At 38.9% G+C, this 19703-nt stretch overlaps 1 protein-coding gene across 1 annotated transcript in view; it reads right to left on the bottom strand.

Annotated features, from left to right (window-relative positions):
* Positions 1 to 19703, bottom strand: part of LOC119423392 (semaphorin-4B) — a 60591-nt gene that overhangs the window by 9895 nt on the left and 30993 nt on the right. Inside the window, exons 3-8 of the mRNA XM_037690780.1 lie at positions 11527 to 11687; positions 11351 to 11413; positions 10758 to 10856; positions 7971 to 8082; positions 7726 to 7842; positions 5576 to 5733 (exon numbers count right to left, since the gene is read on the bottom strand). Of these exons, the coding sequence (XP_037546708.1) occupies positions 5576 to 5733; positions 7726 to 7842; positions 7971 to 8082; positions 10758 to 10856; positions 11351 to 11413; positions 11527 to 11687 (710 nt within the window). The remainder of the gene's footprint in view (positions 1 to 5575; positions 5734 to 7725; positions 7843 to 7970; positions 8083 to 10757; positions 10857 to 11350; positions 11414 to 11526; positions 11688 to 19703) is intronic.

Below are 19703 nucleotides of genomic sequence, written 5' to 3'. Positions count from 1 at the left end.
ACTTCACAGTCAGTCTTTAGATAAAAATGCTGATCTGTTTCATGTTGCTGCTGATCAGTTTAATGTTGATGTGTTCATTCGTGCTCATCTGCTCACACACTCATGTTCGTGCTGCTGTTGGACATAATGTTTTTATGCTATTAGTGCTTAGTGCATTTTTAGTCGATGTTTTTCTTAGTTCATATCTTAGATGTTATTGTTTTTATTTACATTTTATTGTTGGATGTAACTGGGACCCTGTGTACATAATTGCGTTCCACCACACATACCACATGTGGTGCGAATGACAATAAAGAATCTCTGACTCTGACTGAAAAATATGATCAGAGACACGACTGGAAGTAAAATCAGAAACTGATTCTGTGACGATGCTCATTAATTCAATGATTCAAAAAATAAACAAAGAACTTTATCCTCTTAAACATTATTATGGGACATATATGGCTGCTGTGATAAAGCTGCAAATCAATTCCTACAGGGTTTCCAAACAGCTTCTACTTTAGAGGGTGCCGTTCGGGTCAAATAAGAAAACATTTGTTACTGTGACCATTTGTGGATGAAATAAGACGAACTAATAACCATAATTAAAGACAGAACATTTGAAATAGGAAAACGAGTTTTTACTTATACATCTGAAACTGATTAATAGTCCTTTAATGTTGACACAAAACATTCTCCTCAACAGTTTTCAGGACTTGGATTGATCTGAAAATTGTAATGACACTCCCCTCAAAGTGTAGCCAGCAAGTGTGAAAACACAGGAGGAAGAGGAGGAAGAGCAAAACAAGGAGTCACAGCCGATCTTGATAACGTTTTCTGCCTCCAGACTATCTCATGAGTATCTAAAACCCAGAACTCCTCCTCAGCAGCAAGAAGAGCGAGTCACCTTTGAGGAGATAATAAAGTGCTAAGCCATCACTGCCTCCCCTCCTGTGTGCCGTCACACGCACACAGTCCTGCTGCTCCGCAGTGAGCCGTGGGACTGACGCAGGAGAGGGAGACCGGTCCACCTAATGAGACGACCACAGTCCTGCTCTCCCAGCTGTCCACTGCAGCCGAGCTTTTCCGGCGTTTCAACAACTCCCATCTGATTCTTCAAGAAACAAAACAATTCTTTGCATCTTTGTATGTAGCTGCTGCTGGTTTAAACACTCAAAAATGATTTATTGTGTTAAAATGTTTTGCTGTTTCTTCCATATGTTTTTTTCTGGACTAACTCCTTCAGCACGCTTTCAACTACTTCAGCCATTCAGGTGTCAAAACATTCAACTCTTTCGGGACGTTCAGTGCAGGGGTGCTCAAACTTTCTGGGTTCAGGGATGATGTTTATTAAATAATTTTCTTTAATTTGTCTCTTTAATGCAATGGAAATATTTGTGTAACAAATACTTAACACCTGTTCTTTAATAGTGTTAATACAATTTTTATACTTGAGCATGGGGTATTTTTCATTCGAGACACTAAAAATTTTTAATTTCAACTTCCAAAAATTACAGTTTTGAGAACATTAACATTATGGAAAAAACAATTTAAAACTTTACCTATTCACATAATGAACATAATAAATGTAACATCACTTCTTCAAATTATTACAGAAAACACTTCATTAAACTGAACAGAATCATAACAGCAATACTCACACCAAGTAACAGGCTTCATCTGTAAACCACTCTGGGAGTCCTTCCCCAGAAAATTTTGAATAAAGTATAAGTGATTTCCTGCATTTTAGTGTATTTTAACAGGTTGTTAAACATCTATGCACTTGTAAAAATAAAATTAATCAATTAAATTAATTTAAAAAACTTTAAATTTATATATTTTTGGCAGACCCCCATGCATCGTCTCTTGGACTCCTGGGGTCCAGGGACCCCAGTTTGAGAACTACTGCTTTAATGTTTGTAACTTTAGTAGGTTTTAGTTACAGTTTTGCAAATTTTACCTTTTAGCCGTTTTGCTGACCTTAACATTTCGCTAGTGTTTTGCTGGTTTCATATTTGGCAACTCTTTTGCTCATTTGAGCTTTTAGTTATGGCTTTACAGTAGTCCCTCATTTATCGCAGGGGATCTGTACCCTGAAGCCCCGCAAGAAGTGAAAAACCGTGAAGTTGTGTGTGCGTGTGAGCACATTATAATATATATTCTATTATTATTATTTTTTTAAGGTGTTTTAAACCCTTCCCACACTTTTGCAATATTATAAACAATGCTTCTAAACTCTAAACGCTCTAAAAGAGCACAGAATGTCATGATTTCATCGCTCTACCTCCTCTGCTCTTTGCCACTTGCAAGCTTCCGCTCTGCACAGCGAACAGCTGGTCAGCTGTAGCAGGAAGTTTATCCTGAAGTGTGGACTGCACAAAGGTGTAGGAGGTGCTAAATAATTTAAAATAATTTATTTTAAATAAAAATGTCATTGCAATCGTGTGGCTCATCCATCAATCAGCCAATTGTGTGTCATGTCCAATCTTATTTTGAAAAACCGTGATAGAGCGAGTCTGTAATAAACGAAGCGTGAAGTAGCGAGGGACTACTTTAATAGTTTTAGCTTTTCAGCTAGTCTTGTTGATTTTTGCTTTTGTTAACCTAATTTCAGCTTTTCTTCCAACTGTTGACCTTTAAATCAGTTTCAGCTTCTATAACACATTTCAGCAGATCATTCGGCCCTCACTGCACTTCTTATGAAAATGCTAAATTCTTTAGCTTATATTTTTTCTGCCCCTAGTGTAAATGAAGGCGAGGTAAGGAAACACTGCTGCAGTTTTCTTAATCTGCCTACTTTCCCTTCAGTGAACGCACCTGAATAAACACAAGGACGAAGGAGTGGAAGCAGGAGGGGGACTGATAGGAAAGGAGGGAGGGGAAAAAACAACTTGGAAGCTGAATAACGCTGCGATCCTCAAGTAAAACAGAAGTCAAAACACCATAAAAAATGAAAACCATCACTTTATTTATCTTATCAGACAAGAAGCACGTCTTCTTTCGGAGACGAGCGCACGCACTCGACATGTTTCAGATATAAACACATTCCAGCGCTGCAGGACTTTGCCTGATGCACACAGAGTGGTGGGAGTGCGTGATTTCTGTCAGTTTGCAGAAGAGTGTGAGATACGGAGCCTGCCAGCAGCACGGAGGCCTTCATACCTCAGGTTTACGTAACCCTGCTCTCAGTTCAGAACGCTCTGCAAGAATACCACAGGAGGTGAGAGAAGGAGCAGCTGATCTTTGGGTGGTTTCTGAGTGTTGGACACAAATTTCACCAATAATCGTCACTGTTAGCTGCAAATATTAAAAATCTCCATGTTCCACTGATACACCTTGCAGCACATTTTATCCACACCTTTAGTTATTTTACGTTGCCAAAAGGCAAAGGCAAACGCTAGCATTTTGCGTTTTTTTGTTTTTGTTTTAGCAAAATATCTCGATACACTTCCTCAGCAGAGCAGATGAAGTGAATTGACACCAGTATACTCAATCTATGTTGCTGCATAAACATGCCTACAAAGTTTTGACCAGTCACACAATAATTACTGCATACCCCTGCGAGATAAAAGGAGCTATGTGCACAAAGAGTTCTTGCAAGCCTGCAAGGTAAAATGTTGCCATTTTTGCCATGCAACTGCAACATTATCCAAGTTTACATGGATACAAGTGCCGGTAATCGGATTAAACGGCCATTCGGAACAAAAATGCATAATGTAAACGCCCCATTTGGTTTATTCTGAGCTTGATTCAGATTCGATCTGAATGAATTTGTAATCCGAATAAGAGGGGTGGTTTATGCAGATTCATAATCCGTGTCTTGCAAAGTATTAAGCTTTAGTCCACCTAATTCAAGATGGCTCCCACAGCTAATTGCCAAAAGAAAAAATTAGGGATGCACAATATTGGATTTTTGGCCGATATCTGATATGCCAATAGGTTTAAACTTATTTGGTCGATAACCGATACCAATATTGATGCGATAAACGGATGTCAAAAAGAGGGCTGAAAATGATGTAATACTTAAACCTGGATTATGTTTAATGTCCAATTTATTCATAACATTTACCCTCTCTAACACAATGACAACACTCGAACAGTGCAAATTTGTAAATTTTCACAAAACTTAACTCAACCTGTTCACAAGTGACAAGTGAAATGCGCATAAGTAGTAGTGCATAGTGCATTTTGATTTCTTCTTCTACGCCGTAATCAGATCAGGTAGGCGCGCATGACATCATGTTGTGCTGGCGCTGCAGGCATCCTTGTGACTGGGTTGTAATATAAAAACAGTGCCTTTAATATCTGCGAGTTATTTTGATGGACTGGCCGATGTCCGATATTTAACTTTAACGCTAATATCGGCCGATACCAATACCATGCCAATAATATTGTGCATCCCTAGAAAAAAAATAATATTAACTATTTGAGATATTTTTTCAGATAGTGAGCTTAAATGTGATGTGGTAGTAGCTGGGAGTCATTCACAATGCATTCCCCGAGCCCAATGTCACAAAAGAATCCTCTAAATGCCATTTTCACAAACTGAACGAAACAGCCACAACTCTGTCGAGTTTAGTTTGAAACTATGGCCTGAAATGTGGTGGGCAATATGTATTCAAGGGATTCTAGGCCTTTAATTATAGTAAGTATTTGCCTAAAAAACGGATTAAAAAAATATGGAGCACTACTGCAGTGCTGTAAAACAGCATCTGAATAGATGTCAGTCAGAGCTGCTGCATTCCAGTGGAAAAAAAATGCTTTACAGAGCAGAGAAAGCCATTCTTCTCCCGCTGTCGCACAGTTCAGCTGCAGCGAGTGGGACCTCTGTCAATGATTTCCATATATAGAACCCAGGAGGTGCTCTGTCGCCCGGTGTTGTGAGGTGTCGCAGCGCCGGGCGGCAGAGCCTCGCAGGACCAAGTCATTAAGCTGTCACTCCAGATTACATGCTGTCCCCACGATTACTCACATTACTGCCTCCCTGAACAAGAAGCATCAGTCAGGAAGGGATGCTGAGTGCATGTGTTTATCATGCAGCGTCGGAGCCTTTTAATTGGCCCGATGGCAGGTGGAAAAAAAAGGCTTACGATAAACCAAACTCTTAAAGGATCATGGGAGGAGGAGCGGCTTTGATGGTTTAAACGGTCAGTGACATCTGCAGTTTGCATGCTTTGCCTGCAGTTAAAAAAAAAAAGGCTGTAAAGCGGAGGGGGAAAAGCATTTCATTTTGCTGCGAAGCACCCTTGAATACTAATAACGCCTGCAAAGCTCAAAGGGCTATGGGAGAAAGGCGAGGAGCTGGTGGGACGGACGAGTGCAGCTGACATTGTGAGGGAGATGGAAGGAGAGGGGAAGATGACATTGCAGGGAAAGGAGGAGGCGGTTCAGAAAACCAAATCTGCTGAAAATATGTTTGTATAGACAAACAGAAAAAGCTTAAAAACAACCAGGCGCATTTTCCCCTTGCGTCCACACAGGCATGACATGGTTTAGATGTTGAAATGCGCTCTGATGTGGAGCGTTTCCTTTTGTTTTGAGGATTTGTGACAACGTGAGCCCTGCTGCACCTCACCTTCACCTTCACCCGTCTTACCTTACAAACACGAGCAATCCTCGACACAATGGTGTTGTCAAAAAAGTCGATCTCTTTCCCCGCCTCGCTAAAGAAGAAGTAAATCTTGTCGTCGTCGCCCTCGGGATTTCCTATTGGCTGACTCTCCTCAATGTACGCCGACCCAACGAAGACGGGATCTGTCCGAAACAGAGAAGAGATCAGAGAACGAGAAAATGTACAACTCCAGTTTAAAAAGTAAGTTGAGACGCTGTGTAAAATGAAAATAAAAACAAAAAACAACAATTTATTAATCTCATGGAGCCATATTTCATACACAGTGGACTAGAGTAAACATCACGTTGCCTTTTCTGCATCAGATGCAGAAAAGGGAAATTATTTTTTAATGTTACAGCAGCAACACGTGAAAAAAGTTTGGGCAGAACAAAAGGCAGTAAAAGTAAGTGGTTGGAAAACAAACAGCTGGAAGAGCATTTTGCAACAAGTTAGGGTTATTAACAACAGGTCGGTGAGCAGAGTGGGTATAAAAAGGGCAGTTTGGAGATGAAACGCTCTGAAGTAAAGATGAGCAGAGCTTCGCCAGTCTGCAAAAAAACAGTCAGAAAAGAGTTGAGCAGTTTTAGAATAATGTTCTTCAACAACAACAACAAAAATGGAAAGACTTTGTATCAATGTTCATGCTCAGTAATCCAACAAAGTTCAGTCAGGTTCTCTGGACTGTTTCTTTTTTTGTTGAGACATTTCGTCCTTCATCCAAAGGACTTCATCAGTCTGAGGAGCCACAACAAACTCAGTCAAAAGATCAAAGAAGTCCTTTGCATGAAGGACAAAATGTCAACAAAAAAAAAAAGAAACCATCCAGATGACCTGACTGAACTTTGTTGGATTTTTGACCTGGATTATTGAGCATGAACTTTGATGTTTTGAACCACTTTGGCTATGGCTGCCTCAGAGGAGTTGACTGGGGAGAGGGCGGGCCCCAGAAATCATCTTATCTGCAGCAAACTTGTTGGTCCACTACGTGAGTGTTATTATGTATTATTATGTATGTACTATGATTATTTTGTGTGTGTGTGTGAATAAAGTGAATAAAACTGAAACCGTATGCTGCTTGTGGGACTGAGTTTGTTGTGACTCCTCGAACTGATGGAAGTCCTTTGGATGAAAGACGAAATGTCTCAACAAAAAAGAAATCGTCCAGACGACCCAACTGAACTTTACTGGAAAGACTTTGTATATCCATCATTACATTTATTTATATCATCGAAACAAAATCTCTGAGCGGCCCTTAAGTGGCGCTGCATTAGCAACAGGTCTGATTCGGTCCTGGACATAACTGCATGGGCTCAGGAGCACTTCCACGATTTACTGGCTATATGCACGGTTCACTGAACCAGCCACAAATATTGGTTCAAGTTCTTTCATGCAAAGAAGGAACCATGTGAACGCCATCCAGTATCGTAGTCGTCTTCTCTGGGCCAAAACTCTTAAAAGTGGAAAACTGTTCTTTGGTCAGAAAAATCAATGTTTGAAACTCTTTTTAGGAACCACGATTGTCACGTCCTTAAAGAGGAGGGGGACCATCAGCCAATGCAAAATTCAAAAGCTGGCCTCTCTGATGGTATGGAGGTGCATTAGAGCTTATAGCACGGGCAGCTTACACATCTGGAAAGGCAACATAGATGGAAAAATATATATGCAGGTTTTAAAACGACAAGTCCATCCAGATGAGGTTTTCTTCAGGGAAGCCTTGAATATTTCAGCAAGACTGTTTAAGGGGTTGTAGTTAAAGACTAACAGGATTTTTTTTCTTGCATTGCAAACTTGGAGCGGAGTCAGATAGCCGTGTTACACAACCCCGAGAAAGCGAAGGAAACAGGATTCTCTGTGTAATTGCACTCAGATGCCTCATCAGGACCACTCTGCATGAATTACCAGGAGATCAGAAGACAAGAGCGGTCCTAATTGTGCAGCTTACTCTGGCGAGAGCGCGGCGCTTTTAACGTGTGTGTGCGGCCACCGATAGAACAGAGTTCCTGCAATCTACGAGGACTCGTCTCTGCTCTCAGTCTGCATGTATCAGTGAACGCTCCGTACTAATGACAGACACTTTTCAGAGCTTATCTGCTGTGGTTGTTACATAATGGAAGATATGTAAAAACAGTGTGTACCTTGTAGCCATTTTAAGGAGTTTTCAGTTTTCAGAGCAGTCCCCTGACCCAGACTTTTATAAATCACTGGCTCGTTCCCTTGGAAGTTAATGACAGTACCTGTGTACAACTCTCCATCTAGAGAAAAGTGAACAAAAACAAAACATAATTTGAAGAGAACTTTCAGAAAACAGTGATCTATTGAAGATTGAACCCCTTCCCACACACAAAGCAGTAGGCTTGTTTTGTTTTGAATTTCTACACACCCACAATGATGGCAGTGGACTTGTACTCTGGGTTAAAAGGGCAGCGGCTGCGCCCGTCCTCCATCACAATCTCGCCCGCTTCGTCTCTTTCCAGGGAAAACGTTGACGTGTTCTGGAGACAAACGACAAAACGTCTCAGCTGAGGTTCTACTTTAAGTCAAAGAGTGAGCTCGTTCGCTCCATTACAAGACAGTTTGGGACATTTGGTCATTTTGGGCAGGCCGTTGTGCATTTAAATTAAAGATGACACTTCACTGCTCTCAAACTATTGTTCAGAACAAAAGCCACTGAGCTACAACATCACAGAGAAGCCACATCACTTCCCTCATGTTTGGCTTTGCTGCCATAAATGCTCACCGATCTGTTCATCTTTAACTTAAGATACATCAAAGAATTATATTACTGTAACATGTAATAAAAACTACAGTGAGCAGCTTTAATTGCTTATAAAAAATGTTATCTGACCGCATTTTAACAACTTGTCATAAAATGAAGCAGCTGAACTCAAAAGTGTTATCTACATGGACAGTTTTTTTTAATCACTTACATGATAGAGTACATTTTTTTTCCTTCATTTTCTATAAAATGTTTTATTTATCCAACTTATGATATTGTTTTTAAAAGGGTTGGCGAAGGAATGAAGGCAAATCACATAAAAAACACAAAAGGGGGACAATGTAGAAAAAAACAATGTTTGATATTTATGCTTGTTGGTTATTAATTGGTAACAAAAAATATCCCTATTAAATTTTTTTTTTTTTTTAAGATAATTTTTTTTAATTGTCTCATGAGTTCATTTAATCCAAAATGCTGCTGCCAGAGTCTTAACTGGATTTGTAGGAGAGATCATATATCTTGTTTTAGCTTCTCTGCATTGGCTCCCCCTACAAAGCCCTCAAAAACCTAGCTCCATCTTATATTACAGATCTTATTGTTCCATATTGTCCCAACAGAGCACTTCACTCTCAGACTGAAGGCTTACTTGTGTTTCCTAGAGTTTCCAAAAGCAGAATGGGAGGAAGATCTTTCAGTTCTCAGGCTCCTCTCTTGTGGAACCAACTTCCAGTTTCTGTCCATGAGGCTGACACATTGTCCAGTTTTAAGACTGGGATTAAGACTTTCCTTTTTGATAAATCCTATTGTTAGGGTTTGCTTGTTATGCTGCCATAGGCTTAAAATAGTGGAGGACAAACTGAATTGTTAAAATTGAAAAGTTTTCATTTGATATTATTTCTTTAACGTGATTCTCGACCTGCTGGTCCTTCTTCCTGTTCCTCTCAAACCCAGCAGTTCGAAGCAGATGGCCACTTGTCCTGAGTCTGGTTCTGCTAAAGGTTTCTTCCTCATGAAAGAGGTTTTTCTTTTCACTGATGCCTTCATGCTTGCTCAAGATGAGAGTCTGCGATGAAGTTAAAGCAGTCTGCTCCTCAGATAAATATTGTTAACTTACTTTTTATGTATATAAATGTTTCTGTACAGTCCCCTGAGATAATTAATGTTGTGACTTGGTGCTATATACACATACACATGTGTATATATCTATATACATATACACATATACAGTAAATAAACTGAATTGAATGAAAAATAAATAAATCAAATAAATTTAAGATTTGTGACCACGTTCTATTGACGGGAACAACAGTTTGTTCCTATAGCCTAAAGGATCTATGTACAATCTTAGTTGAGACACAACACGTTTCATATCTGACTTTTTCCATGAATAAACTGAGCCAAAATGCAAAATGTTCATGACAGAACAGGTACAAAGAGACTGAACAAGTACAGCCCGTTTAAAAAGGCTGTTAATGTAAAATGTATCAAGAAAATGAAAAAGATAATGAAAGCATTGTGAAGGTTGGCACAAGTTGGGTCACGCAAAAAAAAAAACTCAGTTGCACACCAGCAAATTCATGAAAACATGGGAGCAAATATCTGCTGCCTAGCATGTCAAAGTTTAAACAAAGACTTCTTCCAATCTGTTAGTACTTCGAGTACAACTCTCAGCTACTATCACAAGGTTTTAGCTCAAAATCTGTAAAACTGACAGTTTTAACAACGTTTTGCTAAAAGACAAACTCTCACAAAGTCATTTACACAATCATCTGCTGCTATGAATGATGGGTGATTTATGTGATGCGTCTACTTTCTTATTTGACCGTGACTTCATCAAATGATCGTGCTGGAACAGAAAAATGGTGATAACTTGTTTCCTGTGGTCAGTAATCTGATAATTTGAAGTGGTCTCATTGCCTCGGAGAAAGTTCTCTCGTTTCTTCATCAGACGTTTTACTCAGAGCTTGTTTTAACGCACGTCCGTCATTTTAATTGTTCGGAGGATCTTCTGGGCCTCGGTGTTCTGTTACGCTGCTCGTAAAACCCTCTGCGTCTGTTTTTAGAAGCCCTTTAAAAACAAAACATCAATCAACGTTAATAACACGCATCCTTATGTAGACCAGGGCTCAGACTTGTTTGGAATCCTAGTTCAGGACCCAACGTCCTGCCAAGTTGTCTTAAACAGCAGACATCCCATGTTTTCCTTCAACTCTGACGTCAAACAGTAGAGAGTTTGTTTTCCCTGGTTTAAAAAGCCGAGCGGTCCTCGAGCTCCACGGCCCCTCCATCAGTAAAAATAATGCCATCTCTGCTGACGTTACAAGAACAAGCTCCAAATGCACTTTGCTATGACACCAACAGACCCAGTACAGACGCACAGGATTAAAGAGCCCAGTCTGTTTTTAAAAAGAACAAGTGAATCATGCATCGATAAGAGTGGTCATTACTTACTATGTAGGCGCAGACAGGACTGAAGGCGTATGTCCCACACACATAGAGGTGAGTGCTATTCAGCCGCAGGAGGATTTTGATGTAATTGAAGCAGTCAGTCTGGAGAGAAACAAATATTCAAAGATGTCTTTTTTTTTTCAAATTTCCTTCAAACTTAGTCTTAAAAAGCTCATAATCAGACAGAAACCTTTGAGTGTCTGCCATGCAAATGTTAGAGGAGTTCTTTTGGTTTTTGTGCGCAAACGGGTGTTGGGAAAACCTCGCAGGATTTCTCAGCAGTAGCCCGGAGAGCCTGGTCTCTGACACACCGACCACAGTTTTACAGTGTAGCGCACAGATTACCGAGGCCTGTCGCCCAGGGAGACAACAGCTGGCATGACAACAAGGTAAGACAGACTGAAGAAGAAACCCCCAGAGAGCCTGCAGACTTGATGAATCCATTTGTAACCGGTGGAAAGGTTGTCAGCAAGAAGCCTTCGACTCGTTTTATCGTCTCACAGGTTAAACAAGAGGTTGTACTGTGTGCAGGGGGTGTTGGGGGACAGCACTTTGTTCTTTTTTGGGTTAGTGAAATGGTTTTCTGAAGCTCTCACCTCCAGATTTTTCCCTTTAAAGCTGCACTCTTCTCTTTTTCCAGCAGGAGTGCCCCATGTCAGCTAGCGAGACGAGATGGGAGAATCAAAAATTAAGTCACGTGAAACACAGGTCAACCTTGTTTCTACTCAAGCTAACACCCTGAATAAGAGTTCGAGCATCTCGTCGTACTGACATTCCTTCGCAGCTTGGTCTTGCTGATGTCCGAGAGGCTGAGAGCAAACAGCGCCTCCCTGGCTCCGACGTACAGCATGTCGTCCTCCTGGCTGAGCAGCAGAGACGTGTAATTGAAGACGCCGTCCACAGAGAATCTCTTGGCCGATCTCTCCTTGGCATCTGAAAGCAGCAGAAGCACAGACAACAGATTCTTATCACATAATGGGACAGAACAAGAAGGGACAGGAGGGTACAAAACATGTCCTGATGTCCAGAGCACAAGAACACACGAGTACACTCAGTTTTATCGTTCTTCCTGCTGAAAAAGGAACTCAAGATGTTCTTCACTGATACAAAGTTTTTAAAGTGGTGTGCTCATCCTTAAACACGTTCAGGAAGGTTGTGATGAACAGAGTGGAGCTTTTTTACTAGAAACCAAACTGAGGAAGAAAACCCCCAAACAAAACATCTAGTCTCAGCTCTATAAAGAAGATCTTTAGAGCAAGCCATGTTATATTGAGAATGCATTAGTTTTCCTCCCATCTTTAGAAGTATAAACTGTTGTAAAACCATATACAGTCGTCCCTTGTTTATCACGGGGGTTTGGGACCATGCCACCGTGATAAGTGAAAAACTGCCAAATACAGATACAGTAGTCTAAGTTCAAGTAAACTTTATTGTCATTACCATCTCATGTGTTACATGAGATGGAACAAAATTATGCACACAAGTAGTAGTAGTAGAGTAGTAAGTATATAATAAATATAAGAAATATAAGAATATAATATAATATATTTTTATAATATAAAAATATAAGAAATATAAGAAGTATAAAAATAAATTAGTAGCGATTATAAGGAAACACAAGAAGGAATATTATAGTGATTTATTAAATAAAAGCAATGGTGATATGAAAGCAACATGGCAAGTAATAAATAGTGTTCTGAAAAGTCATAAAGCAAAAACAGGTATTTCACAATATTTTTTGAAGGATGACAATGAAATCCATGATGAAAATGAAATTGTAAATGGATTCAATCGTCATTTTGTGAACGTTGGATCAAGCCTTGCTGCTAAAATACCAAAAGTAGACAATAATGTGAACCATTCAGTTATAAGTTGTGACAACAGTATTTTTCTTAATGGAACTGACAAAGAAGAAATAATGAATGTTGTAAAGAATCTTACAGATAAGAGATCAAAAGACTGGGTGGACATGGATATGATGTTTGTAAAGGACATAATGAGTTATGTTATCGAGCCGTTTACATATATTTGTAATTTATCATTTTCAAAAGGAATATTTCCAGACAATATGAAAGTAGCTAAGGTAGTTCCTCTCTTTAAAAATGGTGATAAATGTGTGTTCAATAATTATAGACCAATATCCTTATTACCACAATTCTCAAAAATTCTAGAAAAACTGTTTGTGACCAGATTAGATAAATTTATTACTAAACAAAACATTCTAAGTAACAGTCAGTATGGGTTTAGAGCAAAAAACTCTACATCAATGGCTCTCATGGAAATAATAGAACAAATAACTACTGCTGTCGATCAAAAACAGTATTGTGTTAGTATTTTTGTTGATTTAAAAAAAGCATTTGATACTATTGACCACACTATTCTCCTTGAAAAATTAAATAAATATGGTATAAGAGGACCAGCATTACACTGGGTATCTAGCTATTTAAAAGATAGGAAACAGTTTGTACAAATAAATGGTGTAAGATCTGACTTGTGCAATATCACTTGTGGAGTTCCTCAAGGCTCTGTACTTGGACCAAAGTTATTTATTTTATATGTGAATGACTTAGTGAATGTATCAGGACTCCTCAAATGTGTCCTTTTTGCAGATGACACCACATTTTTTTGTTTGGGTAAAGATGTAAAACGGATGTTGGAACTGATGAAGACAGAATTTGATAAAATACAAACTTGGTTTAAAATTAATAAATTATCATTAAATTTAGATAAAACTAAATACATGATATTTAGTAACAAAAAGAAAACTGTTGACGATCCATTTAAAATTGAGGGTGTTGAGATTTGTAGAGTTAATGAGATGAAATTTTTGGGTGTAATCATTGATGAACAGCTCACATGGAAAAATCACATAAATTCTGTAAGAACAAAAATATCTAAATCTATTGCAGTACTATACAAAGTCAGGGAATTATTAAATGATAGAGCTCTGTACATGTTGTATAACACAATCATTGTTCCACATTTAATCTATTGCATTGATGTTTGGGGGAAAGCGTGTAAAACATTTACAAAACCTATTTTTATCTTACAGAAAAGAGCTGTAAGAATTATCTCCAGAAAGCATTACTGTCACCCATCAAGCACATTATTTTATCAACTGAAGTTACTGAAGTTTCATGATTTGGTAGATTATAGTATTTTATCAGTTATGTATAGGGCTCAAAATAACACATTACCATTAAATATCCAAAGAAATTTTGTTAAAAGACAAAGTTGTTACAATCTTAAGGGGATAGAAATATTTGTCAAACCAAAATTCAGAACTAGTCTGAAGGGAAGGTCTACCTCAATCCAAGGAGTTGGATTGTGGAATGGTCTAGAGAATGATGTAAAAAATGTCAAGTCAATGTGTACATTTAAGAAAAAGATCAAATCTAGATTGTTAAAAAAGTATATATGAAGTAGCTTAGTGTGTGTTTTTTATTAGAATTAGAAAAATTAGAAAGTTATTCATTTTGTTCTGTTACTTGAAAATTAATATGTCTGAAATAATTGTTTGAAAAAAGGGGCAGATATAATAAGATTTTTTCTTCTTTCTGCTGCCTTTCATTTTTAATTTTTTTGTATCTTTTTATATATTGTTATGGAATTGTTTTGTACTTTTTTTTAAATGAATAAACTTCATACCATACCATACCAAGTAGTAGTTTATTTTAGTATTTACTGTGGTAGTAATTAGTAGTTTATTTTAGTATTTTCATACAGGTATTTGTTAAGGAGTTTGAAACCCTTCCCACACTTGCAATGTCCCTAACAATTTTCTAAACGTTTTAAAAGAGCACAGCATGTCATGATCTCAGCTCTCTGCCAGCGATCTTGCTCTTAGCCACGCCCACTTGGAGATCCTGACATGCTACAGGAGGAAGCTTCTCCCAGCACATGTAGGCTGCACACAGGTGCAGCAGGTGCTAAACACGTTTAAATAATTTATTTTAAATAAAAAATTCAATGCTGATCATGTGGCTCATCCATCAATCAGCCAGTTGTTTGTCATGTCCAATCTTACTTTGAAAAACCGCAAAAGAGCGCGTCCGCGAAAAACGAACCGTGAAGTAGCGAGGGACTACTGTACACTAAAAAAAAAAAACCATTCCTTCTTATTCTCATTATCAATTTGTGAATACTGTAACCATCTGTGGGCAGGGCAGCAATTTGAATTATTGCTTAAAACTGTAAACTTGTAAAAGAGAAATATTAAATCAGAAACCCCAAAGTTCATGCTCAACAATCCAGGTAAAAATCCAACAATGTTCAGTCAGGTCATCTGGACTGTATCTTTTTTTGCTGTGACGTTTCGTCCTTCATCCAAAGGACATCTTCAGTCTGAGGAGCCACCAAACAAACAAACTGATTCCCACAAACGGCATACTCCATTAAAAACAGAAATCAGAAAATAAGTTTACACTGACGTCCAACATTTTTCAGTCAGGTCATCTGGACAGTTTCTTTTTTTTGTGCTGAAACGTTTCACCTTCGGTCCGGAAGGCTTCATCAGTCAAGGAAACACACAACAAGACTGATTCTTCCCAACAGCTTACTTCAAAGTGGAACAAACCAGTTCTGCTTCTGATAAGATGGTCTCTTTGGTATGCCCCCTCCTCCATTGCAGGCCAGTCTTGTCAAACTGACAAGTCAGTTTGATGAAGCCTTCCGGACCGAAGGCAAAACGTTTAAAAAAAAAAAAAAAAAAAAAAGAAACAGTCCAGATGACCTGACTGAAAAATGTTGGATTGTATACCTGGATTATTGAGCATGGACTTTGTTGGTATACCCTGACGTCTTAAAGCAAATTTTAGACTATAAGTGCCATAAAAAATAAAAAAAAGTCTGATTATGACCACTAGAGCATTCGAGTTACTGACTGGCTGTATTTTAACAAGAACTACAGAAAATATCTAAAACTATTTTAAAATTTACAAGCCTCATAACTACTGTATAATCACTAAAGTAAAGAGTTTTTATTGGACCCTGAACATGCTAAGATTTTGTATTTAACTGGACTTTTCTAAATCTTGCATAAAGACAATATTTTGTCTGAATGATTTGAAGTTTAGCACCAAGTCCACACCATCAACAAGAAGAGCCCCAGCCAAAAAGAGCCTACCAGAGAGCCAAATTACACAACGTCAAGATGGACAAACAAATCATACCAACGGAGAAGTTGCCACAGAGTGACAAACGTTTATTCCATCAGGAAACAAAACTATTCCAGTTTGTTGTAGTTAAGATAAAGCTTTGTTTTGTCTGCTGCTTTTAGCTGATGTAGCAGCTTCGATAACTAAAAAAAAACATGGAATGCATGACCAAACACTCATCTACATTCTTCACAGCTTACTGCTGCTCAACTCAGCTTTGACAGCTGAGTTTAAAAGGCTCCTACACTCAACAGTAATCCCAATCTCTCAATCTGATACCTCTTTACATGCACCAGAAGCCATTAGGTATTATTCCCTGCACTGTCTCACGTCAGGGAATGATATCGTACCAATTGAATGTGCACATTGTACCCTTTACAAGAACTAATGACAACCAAGTCCTCCACTTTGAACTGCATTTAAAGGCAACATTTTTAGGAGGTCAAGCTAATGGTGGATCGTTTTTTATATACTCTGAATGGTTGAATTAAAAACCAACATGGGTCAAAGAGGTCCTGAAAGAATTTTGTTCTAGAGTTGCACTTGTTGAAAGTTTTCACAGATATTTAAAGCCAATGTATGAGACTTAATATTTATCACTATTAATTCATTATGTTGCAGATAAGGAGGATTTTTGTTTATCCTTTACTTCCCATTCCAAAAAAAAAAAAAAAAAATCAATTCACTATGTCCTTCCTGTGCCATAAAACAGTGGTCAAAAACTCCATTTGTTTATCTGAATAAAATTACAGGCTTCAAGCTGGGGTTGTTCACACTAAAATTTGCCGCAATTAACCAGTTTACAGCTCCCACCCACCCCAGTTCACAGTTAGACCCCTCTGACAATAAGACAAAAAGGGACGGCTCTATGTTTATCTTCAGAACTCCAGGTGGTGCATCGGTCCATAATGCAAATAGAGGCAGAAAACAGCAATAAATGTTTACAACCCGTGACATAAACTCTTCAGTGTGCTCACAAACAAATGGTTCATCTGACTCTCAAGGCACTTTAACAGATGATCGTCTTCCCCTTGTGGGAGTGAAAACCAGCTGTGCAAGCCGCAGCTCATCCAGAATCAAACCTTGGGCCTTTTCCAGATCAACAGCCCTCATTCTCTTTTAAAACCCTGTGACATCTGGAGCCAATACAGAGAGGGGCCTGCCATTAAAATCAAAACGAGGGGATAGAATACCACCGTTAACTGCAGGCCCAAGGTTTTCCAGTGTGGAGTAAAAAGCTTTAAAAAGGTAAATTAAAATGTCAAAGATGGGTGTCCTCAGACTCCATGGACCCTGCAATTGGAAGACAAGGGAGAACTATCTCTCCTTTCATAAAGAGGGACGTATCATGGAGCGTCAAGGCTGCTGCAGGTTTTGGACATTCACTGGAAGCCAAAGCAGCCTCTCCTCAGTGTATTAAAAGTCTGACATAAATTGCAGTGACAGTAGACAATGGAATAATAAGCAACAGAGAGCGCAAACTCATGAAACCTTTACTCAGAAGAGACCAGGGCTTCCGAGGACTAAGAGGGAGTTTGGGTCAGCAGGAAGACTGGACTGAGATCTTAACCTACAAACAAATACGTAGTCCAAAATAGGACTTAAAGTGGTCTGAGATGGGGTTTGTTTCTGAGAGCAGAAGGTCATACAGCAGTAAATGTCTGTGTAGTGTCAAGGCATTCAGTCTTTTACCTTAGATCCGTCTAAAACAAGACGGTTCTTTGCAGTTTCTCACTCTACGAGGCAGCAGATTATTCGAGTGCTTTGACATGCTTTCAGCTGAACGCTGGGCTTTCACCGACACCGACAGCTACTGCAGACCGTTTCACAGCCAGACTCCGCTTGCATTCATCATGCAGGGTTTAATCAGCTGTCTGTCACCAGGTCAGGCTCTGAACCTTTGCCAATGCTCATCACAACGCAACCAACATCACTGTGGCTGCTTTATTGCCAGAGTTAACGCGGTAAATTAGCGGGCTCCAACAGGTTGTAGGAGTTTGAGCCTGGAAGTCAAACTGAGTGCATCTCCATGGCTATAGGGAGTGCAGTGGAAACACTCAAAAGATGCATTATCTAAGGACAGTTTACAACCGAAGACTGTGGGTCTGCACCAAAAAACAATTAAAAGCTCCACGGGGATGATTCAATAATGGGAACAGTATTAATTTGTTTATTTATTCACTGTGGTTTTATTTTCCTAAAACGTGAAGGTAGAAGAGAGATCATTTTTCTGATCATTGAACAGTTTGGTTTATTGTGAGAAAAATCAAACTTTATTTGTGCAAAAAACAACCAACTAAAACAGAAAGAAGCATGAACTGTAGAGTCATGTATGTTTTAATATCCACCCTTAGAGATGCATGAATTCTACAATGTTCATCTCTCTCAAGAGATGAGTTTAAAATAAAGCCTTTTCAAACAATCAGCATTATATAACAATTTTCAATTTCTGCATTACTATAGTTTAGTTTTCAGACAGATTTGAGTTATTTTATGAATACACATTATTATTATTAGACTACTTTTAATTGCCATTTCAGTCTGAAATAACCCCCAGATGATAATCTTTTCTCGGCATTTCCCTCTTCAGGGGTAAAACCACATCCAAGTCATCCTCCTCCACTTCACTCTGTCCTCTGAATCCTCTGTCATCACTCCACCTCCATGTCCTCTCTAACTGCATCCATATATTTCCTTTGTCTTTTTCCTGGCAGCTGCATTTCTAACATCCTTCTACCAATATACCCACTGTCCCTCCTCTGGACATGTTCAAACCATCTCAGTCTGGCCTCTATAATTATCTCCGAGTTGTTCAATCTGTGCTGTACCTCTGATGATCTCATTCCTAATCTTATCCATCCTTGTCACTCTTAAGGAGAACCTCAACATCTTCATTTCTGCCACTTCCAGTTCTTTCTTCTGTCTTTTTGTCCATGTCTTCGTCTCCAGACCATACAACATAGATCGTCTCACAACTGTCTTGTAAACTTTTCCTTTGACCTTTGCTGACACCCTTTTGTCGCAAATGACTCCTGAAACTTTTCTCCATCCACTCCATCCTGCCTGGACTCTCTTTTTCACCCATTTACCACACTCTCCATTTTCCTGGACAGTGGACCCCAAGTACTTGAAGTCCTGCACCTTTGTGACCTCTGCTCCTTGTAGCCTCACTGTTCCACCTGTCCCCCACTTACTCACACACATGGGCTCTGTCTTACATTCCTCATCTTTCAAAAGGTATACTTCCACCTCCCCACATTCTCTTCCACCTGTTCCCTGTTATTTTATTTAAGTTCAGAAGTAACATATTGGGTTCAGTCAGTCATGTCCAGAGGGATTCTGAGGCACAAATCTTTACGCAGTTTTCCTTTTTAGAATTTAAAAAGATAAATTTATTTTCTAGGCAAAACTAAAAGCTCAGAATCCCTTCATTCACATCCCACTTGAATGTTTTAGTACTTAATCAACTTTAATATAAAAAAAAAAAAAACGTAAGAGTGTGCCAGCCTGCAGACGCTGCATTACTAAGAATTACGTGACAGCAGCTTGGCAAACTTCAGATTGTGAAAGAAGATGAAAAAAGAAAAAGAAAAAAAAAATGGAGCAGAATCAACTTTTTTCCTCCCTTTTTCTAAAGCCTAACACCACATAAATGGTGGGCTGATTGATTGGCTGGATGGTTGGTTTACGCCAGCCAGGACACTTTTAAAAGTCGAGTGTAAACACGCCCCAGATTTACTACAGCAGTAGGAGCCAAGTCACAAGGCAACATGGAGCAAAGGGTTCACTGGCA

Source organism: Nematolebias whitei, chromosome 2 (assembly GCF_014905685.2).
Source record: "Nematolebias whitei isolate Nwh7 chromosome 2, NemWhi1, whole genome shotgun sequence".
NCBI classification, from domain to species: Eukaryota; Metazoa; Chordata; class Actinopteri; order Cyprinodontiformes; family Rivulidae; genus Nematolebias; species Nematolebias whitei.
Note: the sequence above shows the minus strand (reverse complement) of the source record. Positions and strands in the feature narration are given on the sequence as shown.